This window comes from Perissodus microlepis, chromosome 3 (genome assembly GCF_051167445.1).
Source record: "Perissodus microlepis isolate ML-2025 ecotype Zambia chromosome 3, ASM5116744v1, whole genome shotgun sequence".
NCBI classification, from domain to species: Eukaryota; Metazoa; Chordata; class Actinopteri; order Cichliformes; family Cichlidae; genus Perissodus; species Perissodus microlepis.
In genome coordinates, this window is record NC_140463.1 from 39,379,211 (window position 1) to 39,400,891 (window position 21,681).

The following is a 21,681-nucleotide window of genomic DNA, read 5'->3' on the forward strand; positions in this document are numbered from 1 at the left end:
AAATACATGCTGTTGAACGTCCTGTCTCCTTCCCCTCACCCGCAGTGCTGCCCTTAACTAATCCTGGTTCTGTTCAACTTTTCTTCCTGTTAAAATTGAGTTTTTCCTTTCCGTTGTTACCAAGTGCTTGCTCAAAGGTTGTTGTTTTTTGATTGCTGGGATTTTCTCTGTATTATTGTGGGGTCTTTACCTTTACTATACAAAGGGCTTGTAGTGATTTGGCGCTATATATATCCATAAGTGTTGATGTTTCTATTCAGGTTTTGAGGTGTCTCTCTCTGAAACACTATTTGTTTTCATAAGAATGAGTGTACATCTGTGGACATTTGTGGAGAACATACTTATCCTTACTGATACAAAATATCACTTTTATGTATAATAACTTTTGTTTGCATTGTAGCAAAACCTTTTGTTGTGATTATTTGCTTTTCTTCAGTGAGGTTAACAGCTAGCTAGAACATGTGCGGGTTTTTCATTTCATATTTTGTGGGGGAAAAAAAGATGAAAAAAGCCAAATGTTAATCTTTCAGCTTTAGAGCTTTAGGTAGGAAGATTTGGTAACCTCACTTAAGAAGCTTGTGGGTATCATGAGCAATTAAACCTTGCTCAAAATTGATGTTCGACTACCTCACAACAGTGTACCAAAGATATACCGCTCCGGCTAAAATGAATACACTGAAATGCTTTTGAGGTTCACTGACAGCAGATGTGCAATGTTCTGTAATATTTGCATTACACACTGAAAAAAAGGACCTGCTGACCTTTCTGTAACACTGGGTGCGTGATGTGTGTTTTTGCTTTGTTTTTTGGTCTTGTTTTGTTTTTAAATATATATATAAATAATGTCCTCACGGCCTAATGAAATTAGTATCGGAAAGAAAATTACGATCCTACAGGTTTATCAAATAAAGTGAGGTAGGTGCACGCAAGGAATCTATTAAATCTGGATTACCTCTAATTAGCGCGTGAGAGGCTAACCTGCGGCTCAGGCGCGAGTGCGTCTGCACAGCGAAGTGGAAGGTTGAGCGGGAAGATGATCTCCGCATTAACATGGCAAAATGGCAGCTGTTACGCAAGGACATTTTTAACATCAGCGGTCGCATTAATTGTCTGAATGTATGCAGACGACCTGTGCTGGGAGCCATTGTGCACGCACGAACAAACACCGTCTTTCTAATCTCTGTGGGGGTGTTCCATTAGAAACCTCACAGGCCAGATATATTGAAGATGGGAGGAGGGAGCCCACCATCCATGTGCTAACTGAGTCATGATCTGGATATAAAGACGCAAGTTAGGAGGGAGTGTGTTCGCCCCTCCTCGCTTTCAATCCTTCCTATTCTCTCCATTCCTTTCATTATTGATAAGGGACCAGTCACTTATTGTCCTGCTGCCGTACTCATTTCAGTAAGAGCATTCCTAAGTGCTGCACTGCTTACCCCGGCTTTTAGATCTCAAGAACAAACGTCTATCTTGCTATTTTCCTCAACTGTCAGCAAGTAACTGGAATTCAGCTTACCTAAAATGACATCCAAGCAGCTCTGTAACAATGATTAATGGATTCACAGCTTTTTATTAAACTTAGAAATCACTGAGCCGGAAAGCTGCAATCAGATATTGTGATTTTTCTAATAATGTCTTATGAATGTCTTGCATCTATGGAAGGTTAATAAGCCAGAAACATGATCTAACTTGTTGCAAGGATCAATTCCACATGGAATAAGAGTCAATATGAGCCCAGAAGATGAAACACACACAGTGAGAGTGAAAGAAGTCTTATAAGGATGTAGTTACCAGCATCTCTTTCAGTATGACGTGAACCTCTGTGTGGCCGTGACTCTTGGCAATCTGAACGGGAGTCTGTCCGTGACGATTGGCCGTGCGGAGTGTTCTTACAGCACCTGGACACTGCAGGAGGAGGCTGGAGACATTTCTGAAGCCGTACCGAGCGGCAAAGTGGAGGAGCGAGGGCACCTCTGCACGGTGGAGCTCTGCGGGGGATGTTTGAGAGTTTAGGTCTTGGAAAGGAATTTCCATCCATTACATTAAGGCTGAAATTGAAAATGAGCTGCTGTATCACATAATAGCAGCAGATACCTCTGCCTTGTGATTACTTGACGGCGATCTAGTGCAATGTGGGTAATCTAACACATCCAGGAGCGTCAAAGAAAGACAGCTTGGAGGTACTTATTGACCTGTTTGTCATGGCAACATTTCCCTGTGCCCTTTTCAACACAGTTAAGAATCAATCTCAGTGGCTGATGAAGCCATCAATCTGCCACATAATGAGCCAAGTAATAATGGAAGGCTTTTTTTCCCTTTCAAAGTGGATACTGCGCTTGATGCAAGTGGGACCTATTTCAGCTGTGTGCATTATGTTGAATTCACGTCATTGCTTCAAGACATGGTCAGGAAAGAGAGAATTAGGCAGGCATTATAGTGCAGCAATGCGGCACCTAATATAAATGGCCCGATCTGACACTTTCTGTTGTCATAACCTGCCGCAGCTTGTATCAGTTACACGTTAGACGTGTTGATTTGTAGCTTCTGTCTGAAGGGAAAATGTTTTCCACACAATTAGGGATCGTGTAACTACTGTGGTTTGGACTGTGGATCTTCTGATAATCAAACAAGAGTTTTGTTTTTATATATTTTATATACCAGGTTGGGTTTTTCTGTCATTGTGATTACTCAGCAGATGCTTTTTAATGTAAAGTTCAGACTAAGCAATCCACCATGGAGAGCTGTACCTCTTTCAGGTGCGTTTTCACACTGCAGTCCTTGAAAGCCTCCCGTGGGCATGTTCTCCAACAGCATGGAGGCCAGTTTCTGATCCAGCGTGTTCACAGAGGACACCTGAAAAGCCTGAAATGCAAACACAGTCTAGTGAGTAATGGCTGTAAAGAAAAGCTTGCAGCCTTTTCTCTTAATGACCAGGCTGGAGGCCTTTTTTTGTTTTTATTTGATGAACAAATTAAACATATAGATTAAAAAAAAAAGTACAATGGAACTGTTGTTGATGTTATACTGAATTTACAGTAGAGAGACCATAAAAGTGCCAGGTTGATTTTTAACCACACACACATCAGAGGCGTGTCCGGGCCTTTAGTTTGAGATTGTCTTGGCAAATTCTTCTGCTGGCATGCCTCGAGGGTGCCTCTTCAGCAAAAGGGATCTAATCAAATCAAGTGTTCATGGCTCCAAGACAGCTGAAACCTGCTGTCCTTTAATTTCAGAAAGGAGATGGTGAATGGTTGTTCATAAAACACCAGAAGAAATATGCTGATTCAATCTAATGGATGTTTTCCCACATCTTTGTGCTTTTAGGCTGTGTTCTGAGGTAGTGATTGACTAATTTTGATGAGTGAGTTGCATAATCGTGAGTCACTAAGTAGCATTGCGCAGTACCTCAGAAGAGTTACTTCTATTGTTAAGGGGGAGTCTGGAACAGCAGTTAAAAGTGCTCTAAACATGAGTAAGTTAATGATTGACTGCAGGTATTTAAATATATTTGCAAGTGTTATATGTTTGAAGTCCCACTGCTGTTTCTGTGCACACATATACTGTGAGCTAAGAGCCAGTCTTTAGTACAATTATTTAGTACAAAAACCAAATGTTTTCTTGTTATAATGGCTCCTCAATTTAATTGTCCACCTCTGTAAAAATAGTTGGAAACAGACTCTAAAGAAAGGATGCGGAAATAGAAACAACAGAGATCATTGATGTATGTATAATGAGGAAAATTTCCCAGTTCAGCACCGATCCTTTCTGGGGGAAGTAGTGGAATTTCCCATTTTAAAACTCAGATGAGGCATTTATTCTTTATTCTTTACCCACATATCATTTATGGCTTTACCTGACACATGAAATCTACAGGGTCTGTTACCCTCGACAGCAGACAGGCGATTTCCTCGATGTTGTTGTAGTACTGCAGCTGTGCATCATTCAGCGGCACTCCACCGCTGTAGACAGTCACTCCTACATTTCCTGCTGGAAAATCTTCAGTAAAAACACACAGATAACACACAGGCATGGTCAGAGAAGATACTGAGATTTTTGTGTGTGACCAAGTTGTTATCACGTGCCAAGAAGTTACTTTAGCAAACAGCCTATTATCTTGGTTCAAGTGTTTAGTCCCTTGTATACAAAGATAAATGACTCATTCAAAGAACATCACTTCGTAGGACTTTAGAGACTTCACACAAGACAGAATAAAGCTTCATTAATCATATAGTCATCACAGTATTTTATTGTTTTGTTCACCTGGGGCGCTGACACATAGGATCCGTTCATTCCAGCAGAGAGGCTTCACTCTTAGCGTCCGACTCTTACCCGTAAACTCAACTTCAGTGTCGGAGCCAGCCACCTCATTTTTCAGGAGAATGAACACTTCCATAGAGCTCTACCAAACAGACAGTACACATGTTACATGTGCTTTGTGAGAAAAAACTTACTAATGACTAGATGAGTTTCTCACCCCACAGGGAACTCTGGAAGGAACCACCATAATGCTGGATCTGGCGCTGTCAGCTCCAGACAACTGCATCTGCACCCCCTTCAGCTCTGATGCTGATGGTTTGTGTGTCATGGGGTTCATATTTGCTGCTGAGGCTGAAAAAGATAGACACTCAATAACATGCTGAACTATGCACTGAGAATTTCTACAAAACACATTTTTCAAATAGCAGTAGCTATCTGAAACATCTGTTTTAGTTACTGGAAGATCCCAGATGGTTGTTCTGCCACTTTGGCCCAAGCTATAATATCTTGCCGACAGTCAAAGGCATTGTCAAGGTTGTCGACAGCGTTATAGAGCCACTGGTGGTCAGCAGAGAATGAGTTCCTGTAGCATCAGGATAAGTTTCTTGCAGTCGATTTTGTGGAAATGTCTAAGCACGTACCTATACTGACTCTGTACAGCACCACAGTGGATCTCTCAATATGTGAACTCTCAATATGAGGTCTGCTGGTCATACTGTTTTTCTTTGTTTCTTTGTTTCTTCAACCATCGTTCCTACATCTGCTTCACATTTGATAATCAGGTGCTGGAGATAGCAAGGCAGAAGGTTGCAGCAGTTCACATTGTCACCATTATGCTCCCGACTCTTAAAAACCTTGCCACTTTGGAAACACTCATCTGCTGCCTTTAGAAACCTCCTGCCAAGCTTGCCTACTCATCGGTTCTCACTAACCCACTAACTAACCTGCTCACCAGCCAACCTACAATCTGCCTATTGCTCTTGCTTACATTGGCTTTGCCACCAGCTTCCCACAGACCATCTTCGTAACTTCATTCTGACAATCTCCTCTCTGGCAGAGCCCCCAATGTGTGACACTGCTGTGCAGCAGAACCTCCCCATGTCCAACCCAGTAATTTTTCACAATTCATTCCTTGTCAGTAAACATCTTAGGCAGTTTCTAGTTTTCCTAGAAGACAAGTGGACATCGCAGCAAATTGCTGAGAATGCTGAGAGAAACTGTAAATAAACCCAAGAGCTATATTTCAGATTCTATGTGCCTCAGTTAGCATGCTAAATGTTAAAGGTCATGACAGTGCAATTATAAAAAAAACCTGAACAAGTGTGATTTGTTTGGTGGGGTGGTTAGGAGAAAGGCTCGTGTCTCTAAAGGAACATGGCAGCAACGCTTAGGTTTACAAAGTTGCATCTGAAAAAAACAAAATATTTCTTGAATAAGGTCCTTTGAACAGATGAGACTGACGTGGAGGTGTTTGGTCATAATGTGCATGTAATGCGTCATGCATAATGCGTCATGTTTGGAGAAAACCAAGTGTATCAACACCTCATGCTAACTGTCAAGCACAGTAGTGGAGGGGTAATGGTTTGGGCTTATTTTGTAGCCATGGGATCTGGGCAACATGAAGTCAGACCATGAACTCCTCTGTATACCAAAATATTACTTAAATATGAGGCTGTCATGCAGCTAAACTGGCTGAAACTGAGCTATACAACAGGATAATGATCCCCAGCAGAGCAGTAGAATAGTTGATAAAGAAAAGGATCTATCTGCTGGGCCAAGTCACACTTCAGACTTCAACCTGATTGAAATGCTGCGTCCTTAAGAGAGCTGTGCATAACAAATACCCACAAACCACAATGAATTGAAGCAACGTTATAAAGAAGAGGGCGGCAAAATTCCTCTATAATGACGTGAGAGACTGAAAAATACATACAGCAAGCAGTTAATATAGCTGCTAAAGGTGGTGCTAAAAGCTGTTGAATCGTGGGGTGTAATTTTAAGACCTGGTGAGAACTTGATGTTGATTTGCTGTCATGTCCTAACATGTAAAACCTGGAAAAACTGGCAGAGGCTGTACATTGGCTGTATGGCTGCCAGGGGAATGAAGGCAATAATGTTTACTGATGATGTGACTGCTGACAAAAGTAGCAGGATTTGTGAAGTGTACAGGGTTATGCTCTCTGCTCAGATTCAGCCGAATGGCTTATGACCTAAAGCATACTGCAAAGGTTTTCTCATGACAAAGAAGTTGACTGTTCTTCAATTATCAGGTCAGCTGCATGTATACTTTGTCAGGTATAATACTGGGATAAAAATACTGTATGAGCATGTTAGCATGCTAATGCTAGCCTTTTGCTCAAAACATCGGTGTGCAGAGAAGAAACTGATAGACCTGCTGCCATGGTTACATGATGTTCTCTTGTCGTTTACTTACCTAACCTAACGTGGTAAATAGAGTTTTTAATTTGATGATTTCACATGTGTTTGAAATAGAAAATCGAAACTCTTCTTTTTTATTGGAAACAGCCTGACGCTGATGCATGTAGGTACAGAAACCAGTAAAGAAGTACACTTACTTTACGTGGGGTACGCACTTATCAAACACCCACATGTCTGTTGCATGTGTCAACAAACAAACAGCTTCATCCTGCATTAATAGTGAAGGTGCTTCTGGGTTAAAGTGTAACTGTTTATAGACTCCCGCTCTGAACCACTTCTCTGTACCGCTGCAATGAAGCAATGCTGTAAGTGCTATTGAATTTGCATGGCTCACAATGAGTAATCAGTGGTGTCTGAATTTGCATCAAATGTTCCTCCTGCTCCCACACCTGTTTAAATAGAAGCCCACTCCTCCACTTTATGGTTTTATACAAATAGTGTAATTAGGAAAAAAACTGGAAAGGAGGCAGAGGATAATTGGCGGGCAGATGAGGACATGGTAGTGATACACGCAGTTTCACCAAAGATGTCTCTGCAGCTGCTCCTAACAAATATTGGATCTTCAAAATGCACAATTCTCATGAAAAAAACTGAGTAAACAGGTTTCCAAGCTGCTGCTCAGGCATTCTAGCAAATGACGAGCGCTCGTCTCTCCTCGCATTTATTACAAGGGAACAGCAAGGACATTTGTCCTAAAGGAAGGGCAGGTTGAAAAAGCTGTTCCGGGTTTTCAAGGCTGAGATCAGTTTTTAACTGTCTGTTTTTAACCGTCATGCATTGAGATATTTTGCATGCTATTTGAATTCAAATTCAAACCTTAAACTTCAAACATAATTTTTAGAGAAACACTAGGTAGCGTTAGGACTGGAATAACAGTTGGAATGATGTTGAGCTCAAAATATGAGATGTGACAGAGTTGCGGGGTATTTCACACCTGACTGGTTCATGAAATACGATCAGAGACCTCATGGGGTGGGGGGGGCAATGATAAAAGATACCAATAGTTCAGTTTTACTCATTATCCACTCTGCAGGAGGTGGTTGATTTACTTTCACCCATTCTTTTGCACTTTAGCCAATATTAGCATTCCTAAAGTCCTATAATCTTCTACCAGGCTAAAGACAATGGTACTAACACAATATATGGTCCGTGATTTTAAAAAGATTCCATACCTTTTCTCACAGTGTCCATCACAGTGGACAGGTACTCAGAGGCGTCTTGTTCACTAGAGATCTGCGTGCACTCATCACCATTCAGAGGCACCAGCTCTAGCAGGGGGTTCAGGCTCTCCACCCCACATAGCAGAACCACCACATGAGCCGCAGGACTCAACACGCGTCCCAGGAAGAAGCGTTTCGTCGGGCAAAGACCCTCCAGCAAGCCCTTGGAAAGGATTAGGAGCTTGCAGGTATACTGGACGAGCCTCAGGAAATCACCCTTCGGACTGGTCGCTGCAGCAATGTCATAGCAGCAGATCCCAGCCTCTGAGATGGGACCAGTGAAAACTGACTGTAGGTAGGTAGCCCATTGTTTTGCCTCAGTGTCGTAGACGATCAGCAAATCCCCAGCTATATGAAGAAAAAACTTTATGGTTTCAGTATTTTATGAAACAACATAGAAACATTATGTAGACTTTTCTGGAGCTGAGCCACATAGAGGTAAACTGCCAAAGTAATCCCTGTTTATTTAAATATATAAAAACAAGTGAAATACAGAAATTATTGATCTGGTGATGACAACAAAATCAATCAAAAAGCATTAACTACAAAAATCACATACTACACAATCATTTTTCACTATCCAAGATAAAATAGACGTAATAATAAATAATATGAAAAAGTAGCCTACCTGTGTGGCTCATGTCTGTGGTGCTGCTTGTGTGCAAGGCTGACTTCACAGTAACTGGATGGCTATTGTCAGGAGGCGTGCAGATAAGAGGCTGTTTCCGTGCCAAAGCAGACAAAGACTCAGCTATGATGACCAGGAAAAAGTTAGGCTTTGATGTTTTGCTTAAAATATACATAAATAGTTGCTTGATATACGCTATGAAGTTAGTCTAATTGAGAAGTTACACAACTTTTTACTTTTTGTCCTTTAACGTGATTTGAAATTTCCCAACAGACCATAAGAGATAAGGACATCAGAGGTTTAGTTTTGCTCTTAAAGTGATGCTGACACCATAAAAGCTGGCGTGTTGTGCGTAAAAGGGAGTTATAAATTTATAGTCATAAAATAATAAATAAAATACGATGCTGAGGTAATGGAGTAAACATTATCTAAAGAGGGTGGCACATTAAGATGAAAAAGATTGTTGTCAGTGTTTGATGACATCTTTCATGCTGAAAAATCTAATTTGTGTGGAGCATTTTTGAGTATCACCTTATCACGTTATATCGTAGACATGCCAAATACCCCAAAATAATGAAAAAAGTTACATACAGCCATGCTCAGATTTTATGGTATCCCTTATAAAGACAAAGTAGGCATTCAGGTAAGCAAAAGAAGAAAACAGAAACCAACAAAAGGTCATCGTCAAGCAGAGCTTGAGTCACAGACTTGACCGGAGTTTAATTAAGCCTGGGTACAAAACAAAGTGTTAGAACCCGAGGCGTGTTAAAATTAATGATCTGACGTGAATGCCTCCCGTACAGCCAGAAGTTAAAAAAAAGAAAAGGATTGTCTGACCTACCAGGCGCAAAGCTTCTCATTGAGAGAAATGTAAAAGTTAGGGCTTCATTAACTTCCTCCACCTGCCAAACAACTGACTCATACCACACAGGTGTCTCATTAATAGCAGTTTGCAGCCGTTTATGTCCTTTGAGTGTTAGAGGGGCGACTGAAATGTACAAGTCGAGAAAATGAGCAGGTGAAAGTTGAGGTCTCCTTCATGCAAATCACTGGCTCCGTCTATCTGGTGACTCACCGGCCACAGATCTTCCTGTTCCTGTACACGCAGATCCAGACTGGTTCACTCAGATTTATTAATTTGTTTTTATTATCATTATTTTTTTGTTGCCAAACTACGCTGATGAAACCACTAAAACAGAAAACTATTGTATTCTGTATGAACTATTCTGCATTTGGAGGAAGCCCAGCTGAACATAGTAGACAATGAAGCGACAAGTACCTAAAAACATGTAGCCAAATAAAAATGGCCTTAAACTTGACCTCAGATCAATGACTCACTATGTACAAACACGTGAAGCTGCAGATCCTGTCCTGAGGGTGGTGCCAGTGGGAAAGACATAGAGTAGTTGAAATTAGAAAAAAGGTTTACCTTCATGGAACAATGAATGTTCCTATCATTTTCTTTTAATTAATTAATTAATTTATTTTCAGAAAATGTGTCTGTTAGATAGGGCAAGGTACAGACAGGTGAAAAATATAAAGAAAAATCTGTATAAAAAGGTCTTTCCCGTATGTGTTCAGCTGGCCTGAGATCCAGTCGCTGTGAAGACTGCCCCTCATAATCTGTAGATGAGGGGTTACTGACATCAGAATAAAACAGATTCTTCATATGATTAAAGTGATCAATAGGAGCAGTTTTATATTGATTTCCTTTGATCGTTCCCTCTGGGGAACATGTATACCCAAACCTGGCAACCACATTACCCTGGAGCATAACAAAGTCATGAGAACCTTTCACTTTAAGGGTCAAAGGTGAATTCTTTGTCTTCACTTTGTCACATGCTATCTTTGCAAATATTGATTTATTGTCCCAGGGTTGCTGCAAGAGGATGCACATGGAGAATCTGATGTAGAAAGGTCAGGGGGACCTCTTATATATAAGCATTAAGGAATCCTTTACTTCTCAGTTACTGTGAGAATATTTTGCTGCTTTGTTTTGTTTTGTGTGTAAATGACTTGTTAATATATTTTTAAAGCTAGCTAAACAGGTGTAAATCTTTTGAGAGCTAATTTCCAGCTGTTTCACCAATCTTTTCAATATGTTGACAGAATGTTTCAGTTTTTATCTTAAATTTAAATCGTTAGGGACTGTTTATTTGTGCACTTTAACCAGTGTATACATTCATATTTATCCATACCAGTTATTAATACCAGACTGACACAGAAACAGCCCTTTGATGAAAGTGGATGTACGGGCATAGGCAAACTGTCACTCTCGACCAATGGGCGAAGCCGCTGTCACCAGGAGGCGGGTCTTGCGAGTCAGCAGGTTTGAGTGCACACTGCGTTGAGACAACTTGATACAGAGTAACAGTAAATCAGACAGAGCTGCTCCTACAGCACCAGCAGTGAAATTGTAACCCTGTTGCAAGTATTTTTGGCCGCTGATAGGACCGAGTGAGATCACTGCGGTCTCTTTCCTCGGATAGACTCAAGAGTTGTTCGGCAAGAGCAACGCAGGGACCGTTTTAAGTCTCATTTCTGCCCTATCTTAATTTTATATCACACTGGAAATGTCCGAAAATAAGCCGAATGATGAACCGAAGTTATCTACGACGGACAGGGTGGTGAAATGTAAGTGTTGCTTTTCGTGTCATATTGAAACGAGACGCTACCACAGCTCTGGGTCTGACCAGCACAAGCAGACTTGAAGAATTCACGGTCGCAGCAACAGCGGGCGGCAAATGTAGTCGAAAAAAATTTGTTTGCTGGCAAGGGAGGAAGAAGGGTGTTAGCCGAGCTATGACAGCAGCAGTAAACTAGGAAGTGAGGGTAACTCCAGTTTGTAGACCAGAGCAAGAATTTAGCATGAAATGTGTCACTGTCTGTGCGCGAGGCGTTAGACGTGGTACAGCCGCTCGTCTGTAAATACTCGTTTTTTTTTTTTTTTTGCTGTTTTTTTCCCCCTATTATTAGTGAATAGCATGCTACCAGCGGTGTGACAGATGCATGAGCGTTTCGATTCATATATAGTGCACAGGTTTACAGTATGCATGCAGATGTTGCACAACCGTTGCATTCAACCCCAAGGGCGATTTTCCCTCATTTTGCATGCATCGTCAAACAGTTATACCAAGGCTCCTCTTCTCTCTCTCTCCCCTCTCTCCATTGCATAATACTGCTTGATGTCGTCTATTTTGTAATCTCACATTTGGGGGTGTTCATCGTGTGCTTTGTTCGTGTCACACACGGTGGTTCTTCCTGCACTCTGTGTTTACACGTCTGACATTCCACCTTTGCAGTCTACCATAAGAATGCAATAAAGATCATAATCGAGGCAGCCTTCCCTCGAAATAGGAGCAATGCAGCCTGCCCAGTTTCGTGTCACTTGACGTCTCATGTGTACTTAAAGGCAGCACACTTAAGTTGCAGCATTCAAGCCTATTTCTGTGTTAGCATGTGGGCACTTCAAAGTGAAAAATACCCCCCTCCTCCTTTCTCTTGTTGGAAGACAAAAGCTTTTCCACACAAGTGAGATGACAGAATGTGTTTACTCCTGCTTGCTGGCACTAGTTACAACCCCCCAAAAATCCTCTGCAGCTCCAGCCCAACAGGGATGTGCAGGGATCACAGTGTGCACACACACACACACACACAAGGGAACTGTTGAGTGATTTTTATTCAAGTTTAGCTGGTTGAGTTCAGTCGATTGAAATGATTGGATCATCTCTGAGCATTAAACGTCAAGATTTATGCAAGAAAGTTGGAATGAGTCGGTCTGGGATTGTTGACTCTGTGTTAAAAGACGAGGTTGTGCACCTGGTTGCTCAACTCAGTAAGGAATACAGCTCTCCCGTGTTGCTATCTCGGACTTAGGACTTGACACTTGAAACAAGAAAACGTTTCACAAAGATATCTGCAGCCATTTTTTTGCAGCTACATTTTGCTCCAAAAAAAAAATAAGGGGTTGAGTGTTAAGAGTCACTGCATGTCTTGGGTGCTTTTTGTAATGAATATTTCAAGAGATCATACCCCTACAGTCTCCACCAACTTGAAGGCTAATGAAAAATATATGTGACAAGCATAAGTTTTAAAGAGACAACAATATCACTGGGTGACCGGTCTTGTTGCATGGATCTGAAGCTACATCTTCCTCTGTTATGCAGAGGAAATGCCAGATCTTCATGCTCGGCTCTGTGGATATTAATCGGGTTGAAATGTATTGATTAGACGTTAGAGGGCCCTGTCAGTTAATCTCGGAGGCCAGCTCACTTTTAAACTCAGCTCAACAAAGTAATTTTGCTCATTTTTCATTCATCAAGTTTCGAGGACTCAGTGTTTTGGTAATGCATCAGTATTATGACAACACAGGTGCTAGCTGTGTACAAAGCACCTCTCCAAAATAACTGCAGGCTATAGGTGTGAAGTAATTTGTTTTCAGCTGCCTAGTTTGCCGTGCTACAAGGTGTCAGTCCAACTTATCATAAGTGCTTTGCATCCACCTGTTTTCAAAATGCATTATCATAATGCTCCTGAAAGCCAGCGCTGCATAGTAATTGAGTTTAATCAGCTAAGGCGAGAGAAGTTGCTTAATTTTTCTTGTGCTTTCATCACTTGCAGGAATAAACACGTGAGCAATTTCCAGTATATATTTCAACAGACTTGACTGTGTTTGTAGCTGTTTTTTTAATATTGTATATAATGCTTGGTGGATCATCACTGGATGACCATTTTTTTAATGCTCGGTTAATTAAGTGGAGTTTAAATAAGGATTATCCTGGGTCTTATGGTAATCCTGATTATTTTGTCAGAATTCGTGGTCATGATTTTTTTTGTTTTATTTTGCTACAATTAACAGCAAAGCTTTTTCATTATCAACTAATGAGTCATTTAGTCTTTTATTTTGAAAATCCTGTTTACATACTGATATTGCTGAGTTTTGTCCAGCACTGTATAAAGCAAAGATGTAGCAATGTCACATAAAAAGTTGGTAACATGGTTGTCATGGTGCAGTCGTGACAACCTCAGCACGCCAAAGTAAAGCAAGCGCACTAATAGTGTTTTTCCATCAGCGACCGAGAAACTGGGCCTCCGAGCCCCCAGCGCACCGCTGGGGGCTTCTCTGCGAGTTGGGGATGGATAACATCTGACATTTGACTTTTGAGAAGAGGCCCCCATGCTCAGACATGCGTGGGCTGGAGAGACGGCGGTGGTGACAGCGGCGCGATGCCAGCCACTGATCCCAGCTGGAAAGCCGAGTCATTTATAGAACAGAACATTAAGTAATGCCACAGACTTGATCCTCGCCTTACGTGCGATCACCTGCACACAGACCCGCCGCATCGTGCTCATAAAGCGACCTGTGTGCCATCACAGTGTTTCTTTCTAATTGAGTACAAGCGCTGTGTATTGCAGAGCTATAAAATTACCAGTCGTGAGTAATTTTCCTTGAGGTGTTGTCATTCTGAGTAATATTTCCTCATTACAATTCATAAACCTTGTCATCAGGTTTGTTTGCATGGGAATAGGATTGCTGTGAGAAAGTCAGGTGATTTATAACCATCGAGGTTGTTTATAATTTTAAACCTGTGCCAGTCTGCTCTGTCTGTAATTTGTAATGTTAAAATTTCAACTGGGATTTTTAAAAAAAAATTTCGGTGACGTTTGTGTTACCTTCCACTCGTACTTTGGTTTGGCACATAATTTCTTCATCTTGCGAGCAGTCACTTTTATTCAGAGGGAGTAAGGATGTACATTTGTTGCTTTGTGAGACGGAGACAAAGCAATAAAGATGGCATCAAATTGTCTTAATTAAATTGGAGTTGCAGAGATGTGTTGTGATGAGACAAATACATTACACTCTGTTAAGTTGTGCTGCTACTAATGAATAGAAAGAACCCGTTTGAAAACGTTAATAGAAGAAGAGAGGCACTTTTGGCCATTATTTTTATTTCACTTAAGTGTAGTGGGATACAAAAAACATTCACTGGGAGCTTAAACATAATGTTAGGTTAGTAGGTTTGTGAGTAATTAATCAACATTTCTGTGATCAAGTTATTTTTTTAAGGAGAGATGTAGTGAGTGGCTGTATTTCTTCATCTCATGAGACAGCAAACAGATTGTAGCTGCTCCTGTGTGCGCGTGTGAGTGTGTGAGAGCAGCAGTTAATCTAAGGCTGCGATTGGTCAGACAGCTGACCCGTGGGTTGCTTGAGCCGATGCTCCAGAGCAGGCACTTAAATGTCAAATTGTCAATTTCATACCAAGTCTAGTTTAATTATCTTGGGAAGGAAATATCATCTTGATCTAAAAAAATAAAAAATATATTAACTGTGCATGATCAAAAAGGAGTTTGTGAGGCTCCAGCTGCTGTCTTGCATTGCGTTTCAGTGCCAGCTTTCCCGAGTTATTCCAGGCAATGAGTTTGCAAGATTTAGTTTTTGCTTTCTGCTTTTAAACTCTTGAGAAAAAAAGTTAGTAGGTCACTTTCCTAGGTTTCATAAGTCATCAGGGCCGCCACTTTCCAATTCCTTGACATATCTCCTTCGCATGCGAAGAAGTCTGGGGTTAGGAGCCTGAGGGAGGGTGGGCCACCTCCTCCACCTTTTGAATCTTCTGACAGCAGTCCACTCACTCAGCTCAACTCTGAAATGTCTCCCATAGCTGCAGCAAGGTAACCGAACTAGCTATTGGTGCCTGTCATGTATGTGCTTGTCTGATCTCCTGTGAGGTTTCCTTTTTTTTTTTTTTTTTTTTTTTGAGATTTGATGGTTCTGATAACAATGCATTGCATCATGGCCTGAAAGGGAAGACCTGAGCTATCTCTGTTGTGGTACAACAGTAAGATATACGGTCTGCGGTATTCCAAACCAGAGTAAGTGCACCTTTACTGCTCATTAGATTAAAGAGGAATTAGGCTCTGTTGTGGATTTGGGGCACAGCAAAGCAGCGGATTTGGACAGATTAAGCTCCATATAGGGGGATAAAGGCAGCTCTGCTCAGAGGTTGTAATCTGACTCCATGCATTAGCTGCTGCTCTTGCTAATTCGTGTGAACAAATGGATGTTGGTTTTCGAGGGGAGAAAAAGTGTTTACCTACCTTTGCATTTTCAGGTTGTTGCTAAGCCTGTGAGTAGATTTTGGGGAGTTTCAATCCTTTGAACTTGTGCTGTTGATACACTTGTCTAACCAGTACACATTCATAAGCAGCAGTTCTGTAGCTTATACGTTGATGGAAGCTGTTTTACTTTGGCTTTTTAATGTAGCTGCTTTCTTCATAAGGTGCCTTTTAATCACCAAATGTAAAAAATGTAAAGTACCCAGAGTAGCATCTGTGAGCCAGTGACTATAACACTGTTTTATTGTTTTTTGGGGTTAAAAAAAATCAACCTCTACATAAACAAATCCTCAGTTTTTTCCCATTTCATAGCATGTACACACCGACACATGTTGCTGCTGCTACTGCTGCTGTGAGCTACAGTGGCTAACAAAAGCCATTTGCAGCAGAGGCAGGAGTTATGTGTCATTGGATCCCTCTCTAGACTTGGTTGCAGAACAGTCACAAATCAATCAATATAGTGTCTGCAACACATGTAACTACAGGCTGCGCTCCCAGTACAATGAGTGTGGGGGAGGAGAAGCTAACCCAGTGAACTGGGAGCAGTGGGGTGGCTTGGTTATATTAGAGGCTAGTAGAGCAGTAAATCTGCTTTCTCACTTTGACTCCTACTTGGAGGGCTGAGCATGGACAGGCTACGAAGACACTAAATTTTTATAGGAGTTGTGCATCCGCGTCTGCACACTCGTGTATACAGGCATGCACGTTAGCTGCAACACTGGACACATAAAGTTGATTGAGAAAGCAGATTTTGGTAGAATTTACATTAAAAAAAACATCTGTGTGCAGTTGTTTGGTAGCTTATGTTTAGCAAAAATTGGGGAAAAAGTTTTGTCAAGGAGCGTGCGTCATTGGCTGAACAACACTCAGTTCAATCAGCAAGCTGCTAAATCATTATTTGACTTGAGTTGGAGTAATTTTGTGCTTTTTTTTTTTTGTTGCATTTTGTCAGTAACAGTTTGGTAAGTTAAAATTATGACTCAATTTGACAAACTTATGCTGGGGAAATAAGTGAGTCTGTATTTCGGCTATGAAGTAATTGCTTGGGGGTTTGTGAAACACTAAAGACTGAAGTATAATTAATTCCATGTAACTATGTTGAGCTGTTTCCCACTCATAAACTTCACCTTGGATGTGCCTCTTAGATAAATTAATGGCCACCCATCTGTATTCAGCAAGTTATTTGAGCACGATGTGTGTGAGAACGATGAATTTGGATTACTTTATGGATAGTCGCCGCATTCTCTATTTTGAAAATCTGCTAACCAGCTGCCTTGTATTATTCCTGCAGCCTGCCTCACCAGCCACTTTACTCTTTTGGTGGTCTTAGATATCATTCAGCTGCTTCTTCAGTGAGAGGCTTATCTTGTGGTCACATCCTATAATAATTCAAATCGTCGTGGCAACGTTAGTTTTTGTTCTGCTGTGGAAACAAGCTGCAGCCCACCGGATGACCACTCAAACCAGATCCTGCTAAAGGAAAACGATAGATAATATAAATTCTGGTTGAAGTTGTGGGTGTGAAAAGTGAAGACGACCTGTCTCTTTTTAATAACCAGCAGGAGGCGATGGCTGCGGCTGCAGCAAAACTTCAGGTCCTGTGGAGGTTTATGGGAAAACAGCCCTCGTGCTTGACCTCAGTAGACACTTTCCTGATAAATTTAAGGGCTCAGTCACACATTACGGGTCAAACTGAATAAAACCTAAAGTTCATTTTGTGAATTTTGGTCATTCTACGTTTGAAAAAGGAGCATTGTCCATCACAAGAGTGCATTTTTGCTATCAGGTTCGCCCGCTCTCGTCTCACATCTTGTTTCAAAACAGCAAGGTGGTGACAGCTTCAAAATGGGACTTCAGAAACCAGTGGGTGACATCACAGTAGCTACGTCCATATATTTCTTCACAGTTTTATGATGACAAATGCCTGACCTGCCATTTCATGCCAAACTCACAGAGGCTGCAGAACAAGGACTGCAGGCCAGGACGTTGTAGGTTGGAGTTCAGTATTGAGAGACTCATGGGAGAAGCAGCTGATCAAGTTCATTATTTTTATTAATTTAAGGAATGGGACAATACAAAAGCAGTTTGAGAATTGCTAACAGTTTGATCTATTTCATATGTGAGTTTGCTAAAGTCAGAACAGTCTATTTTCTTTTGCAGCGTGAATGCAATTGAATCTGCATAAGTGAATGAATGTATCAGTTACAGATAAATGTTAACACCTCCAGCTTTATCCTCTGCACAAAGAATCACAGTCTCTTAATATATTTAAACCTGCTTGTACGTGCACACATGGCCACCTTTAACTGCTCTGTGCATGAGACAGTTTTCACTACCCTGAGTAATATTTTGTGAGTCCAGATACAATTTCTCTGCAGTAATGTGTTTATCTAGGACAAATATCCCGTGTGTAGACGCACACACTATTTTGGCCTCAGTTTTCATGCCATGCTATTTAGCAGAGGAGTTTCCTTGTGGTGAAAACATACCTGCATGCTAAATGGGAGACTCGACTTCCTGGATTAGGTCAAGCCCCTGCATGGTGCTGTGTGACAGATGCAAACACAGTCGCACATTCTCCTGTGCTGGGCCAGGCAGTTGTTTGTATTTAAATACGAGCAGAATGAGTAAAGCCATCTGCTGGTCGCCTGTAAATGGTAGATTAGTAAGCGGAGAAAGCCATCCACAGGGGAAAGGGATGTTGTAACTTTTATGCCCGCTCATCAGCTCAGCGCATGCACAGGAGGGGAATGACACGGGAAGGGTACACAGTGTGTCATGGCTAATGCCTGTTTGCAATTGCATCTCGCTGTTATCATAGTAGCATCTGCACTGGTTGACACCCACACACGTATACATACTGAGGCTGATGCAAATGTGACCTGTTGAAGAAGAGATGGATATGCTGTTTTCTTTTCATTTCCAGCACATTGGAGTTTGCACCAGGGAGCATACAATAAACTCAGCAGATGTAAAACTCGTATATTTTATCCATCATTATGACTTATCAGGGAAAGGTAAACCTCAGCTATGAGGAAGTCTGATACGATGGCTTTAGTTTGCCTTTTTTTTGTCAGGTCGACACCGTGAAAAGGGACAAATTTCACAGGAAGACTGAGAAGAACCGTTGCTTCCTGTTAATTTCCCTGTTTTCTCATTGTGTTTTGATCATGCTGTCGTAGCAGAGCAGGATTTTACGCAGAATTCCTCGTTGCCTTCTGGGTGTAGCATTCCACTGTAGTGTTTGTTTTGGCAGCGGTCTGGTTTGGCACGTCACTGAAGCACCGGGAGCAGTATCAGCCAACATGGCATCAGAATTTAGACATGTTGCCCTGGTGGTTTGTGGCCAGTGATGAGTTTCAGGCCTTAAAAATGCATTTTGACATTTTCCAGGCCAGGACCCATAGCTATGAACCAGGAGAGTAAAGTATCTGTGGCTCTCGTATTAAATACCGTGTGTAGCAGCTTCCAGTTGTCTGGCTAAATTAATGAAAGAATCCAAGTGGACTCACCATCCTCCCTCACCTTCTTATTAATCCTTTTATTTCAGCAAGCGCTCGAGATTTCTTTTACACGACGAGAAACTCCGTCTTTAATTAATCATCATCAGATTTTATGTATATACTTCAGTAAGGCTGTAAGAAGAACACACACACACACACACACTGAAATATTTATTTATGTTTCTGCCTCAGTGTTGGATAATGCGATTTAGTTTTAAGGAATTTAAACAAAGAAAACAATTCATTTTCACTCTTTGCTGAGAAAAGTCAAAGCTATTCCTGGGTTCTGCACGTTTTCTGCACATTTTTGCTTTGCAAAAATTATATTCATTGAGAAGACCAGTAATTATGGATGGGTGTTTAAGCACATTGCATGCTACGTGGCTGTACTGTGTAGGTTCATGGTGGATCTTGGTGCATTAGATTACAATCCTGGTGCACCTTTTTCCCCCCCTTGTTCTTCCAGGTGTTATCAGCTTACTAGTTAAAGTACCCAGCTTGTGGACGAGAGAGAAACTCCAGCTATACAAATACAGCTGGAGGTGAGTCGAGGCCCCAAGGTTTATTTACCCTCATTCACACGCGTTAATTATAGACCACCTGGCTGAAAATTAACCCTCTTATTCCATGTGCTGGTGAATTTGGCGTGTGCTTATCTTGGATTACCTCTGGAAAAAAAAAAAATCTGTCGTTGCTTGTTGCCGTGTTCTATAGTTGACCTGAGAGGAAGTTGTCTGGTGAGACTGGCATTTGTCTAATGGGATATGATGATTTTGGCTGAAATGCTTTATCAATACAGCCTTCAGGATATTACTTCAAGTTTTCACCTGCAAATGTTTCAAACCTGTGAAACATTTTTTGTTTGTTTTTCCAGTTTTACTGCCAAGCTCTGTTTTTTGTGCTCAAAAAAGGACAAAGAGGCATTAAGTTTGCCCAAGAGCTGATGATTTCAGGCCACTCAGTCACTTCCTCCCACGTGGAGAGTGGAGCAGGAGGACCACTGGCTGGCCCACTCACTCAAAACATTGCAGAGGCTGACCGAAGCCAGAGTCGTGACTGTGATGTGTCTCTGTTGGTAAGGCGGGGGGTGGGGGGGCTTGGGGTTAGGCCAGCTCTAGAGGTGGCATATATATACACACATAATGTTCCCCTGCCTTTGCTGTTTCGTCTTTTGAATTAGGCCCCAGAAACAATTCGAAAAGCTCCAGTAAATTTCCTCTGGGATTACTCTCCACATAATTGCAAGTATCTTGTTCTAAGTTCCATGATAGACCTTAGCTTTGGCAGTAACTCAAGGCAGAATTTGGCCTCTGCTGTTGCCACGTCAAATCGAGTCCAATCATAGGGCAAACTGATATCCCATTAGTCTGAACTCACAATATGCCTCGACTAGCCAGATTGCGGCGAGGTTAGTGTGTCCCATGGCTCCGACTGATTATGTGCCTGTCCAAACACCACCAGAGTGCCATACATTACAGTGACCAATCATTTGTGCATCCTATTCCCTGTTGCACTCAGGGTATAAATATATATATTTTTTTTTGGGCTTGCCACTCAGGAGCAGTTCCATTTTTGCTTTATTGATTTGCATGCAGGGAGATTTTCAGCAAACTGCTGCTGATGCACTAGTCAGCTGTCACCGTTGTTCGTGTTCATACGTGTGCCTGTGTGTTCTCAGGATCGTGTAGTGACGACTCTGAAAAGCGTCGGATGCGAGGATGGAGGAGGAACCTCTCATTCCACTCATTTTTGTGTGTCTCGTGCCTGCATATGTGCGTGTGTGTGTATTAAATTTAGTGAAAACTGAATCATGAAACTGTGGGAGACGTGTTGTTTCAGCTAATCTTCACTCCATGTGAACTCCCGAGCCAAAGATGTGATCTTTTGTTGGTAATTAATACTGTTGTCGCACCCCAGTCCTACACACATATGCTCCCTTGCTGTCATGCTCTTGGCAGCCTATTTATTGCTTTTGTATATCATGCAAGCCTTTCATACTAGCCTGCCCCCACATAAACTGGTAAGGTTGCAGAGTGACACAGCAGCTAAGTGGTGCACAGTTACTGCTGCGCTGCAGGTTTGGGTATGTCCAAATTCATGTCACACAGTCTCAAGAATACTAAGGAGTACGATGTCTTTGACAGCTTTGCTGCCGAGGCTCGACAGTTTCACAGTTTGCCTTTTTTTCCCCGTTTCTTGTAGAAATGTCAGACATATTGTACAAGACCGATTATTTTCTTGTTTTACCTGCTCACTTATTTTTGTCTCTGTCTTGTATTCCAGCAGTATATTTTATATTACTGTCTTTTTCCTCTATTTAGCTGCACTTCATCCATTCCTGCTTTCAGCCATGACTGCAGTGTTTTTTTTCTAGGCCACCGTCTGTATTTCATTCAGCATTTCCTTTCATTCCCTTTTGCGCACTTGCTTGCTCAGGCTGCTGCTCAACTGTGGCAGACCCATGCTCCAGGCCCGTCTCCCTGTATAGAACGTAATCCGATCCCTCGGGAGGAATGTG

The 21,681-nt window shown here is 41.6% G+C and overlaps 2 protein-coding genes across 6 annotated transcripts in view; one reads left to right on the forward strand and one right to left on the reverse strand.

The window, feature by feature from the left end:
• LOC146391435 (B-cell scaffold protein with ankyrin repeats-like) overlaps positions 1-8,621 on the reverse strand; it is a 28,956-nt gene extending 20,335 nt beyond the window's left edge. For all 4 annotated transcript variants that reach the window (XR_014799930.1, XR_014799931.1, XM_084924397.1 and 1 more), the window contains exons 1-7: positions 8,545-8,621; positions 7,869-8,264; positions 4,475-4,608; positions 4,261-4,399; positions 3,854-3,996; positions 2,748-2,862; positions 1,792-1,988 (exon numbers count right to left, since the gene is read on the reverse strand). Coding sequence is in view for 2 of the 4 variants with exons in the window: in XM_084924397.1 (XP_084780523.1) it covers positions 1,792-1,988; positions 2,748-2,862; positions 3,854-3,996; positions 4,261-4,399; positions 4,475-4,608; positions 7,869-8,264; positions 8,545-8,557 (1,137 nt within the window). In the remaining 2 variants the exon portion in view is untranslated. The remainder of the gene's footprint in view (positions 1-1,791; positions 1,989-2,747; positions 2,863-3,853; positions 3,997-4,260; positions 4,400-4,474; positions 4,609-7,868; positions 8,265-8,544) is intronic.
• A 2,267-nt stretch (positions 8,622-10,888) lies between these two features.
• The window catches only part of LOC146391436 (protein phosphatase 3 catalytic subunit alpha), a 66,197-nt gene continuing 55,404 nt past the window's right edge, over positions 10,889-21,681 (forward strand). For both annotated transcript variants that reach the window (XM_084924398.1, XM_084924399.1), the window contains exon 1: positions 10,889-11,178. In XM_084924398.1, coding sequence (XP_084780524.1) covers positions 11,118-11,178 — 61 coding nt within the window. In that variant the 5' untranslated portion in view covers positions 10,889-11,117. The remainder of the gene's footprint in view (positions 11,179-21,681) is intronic.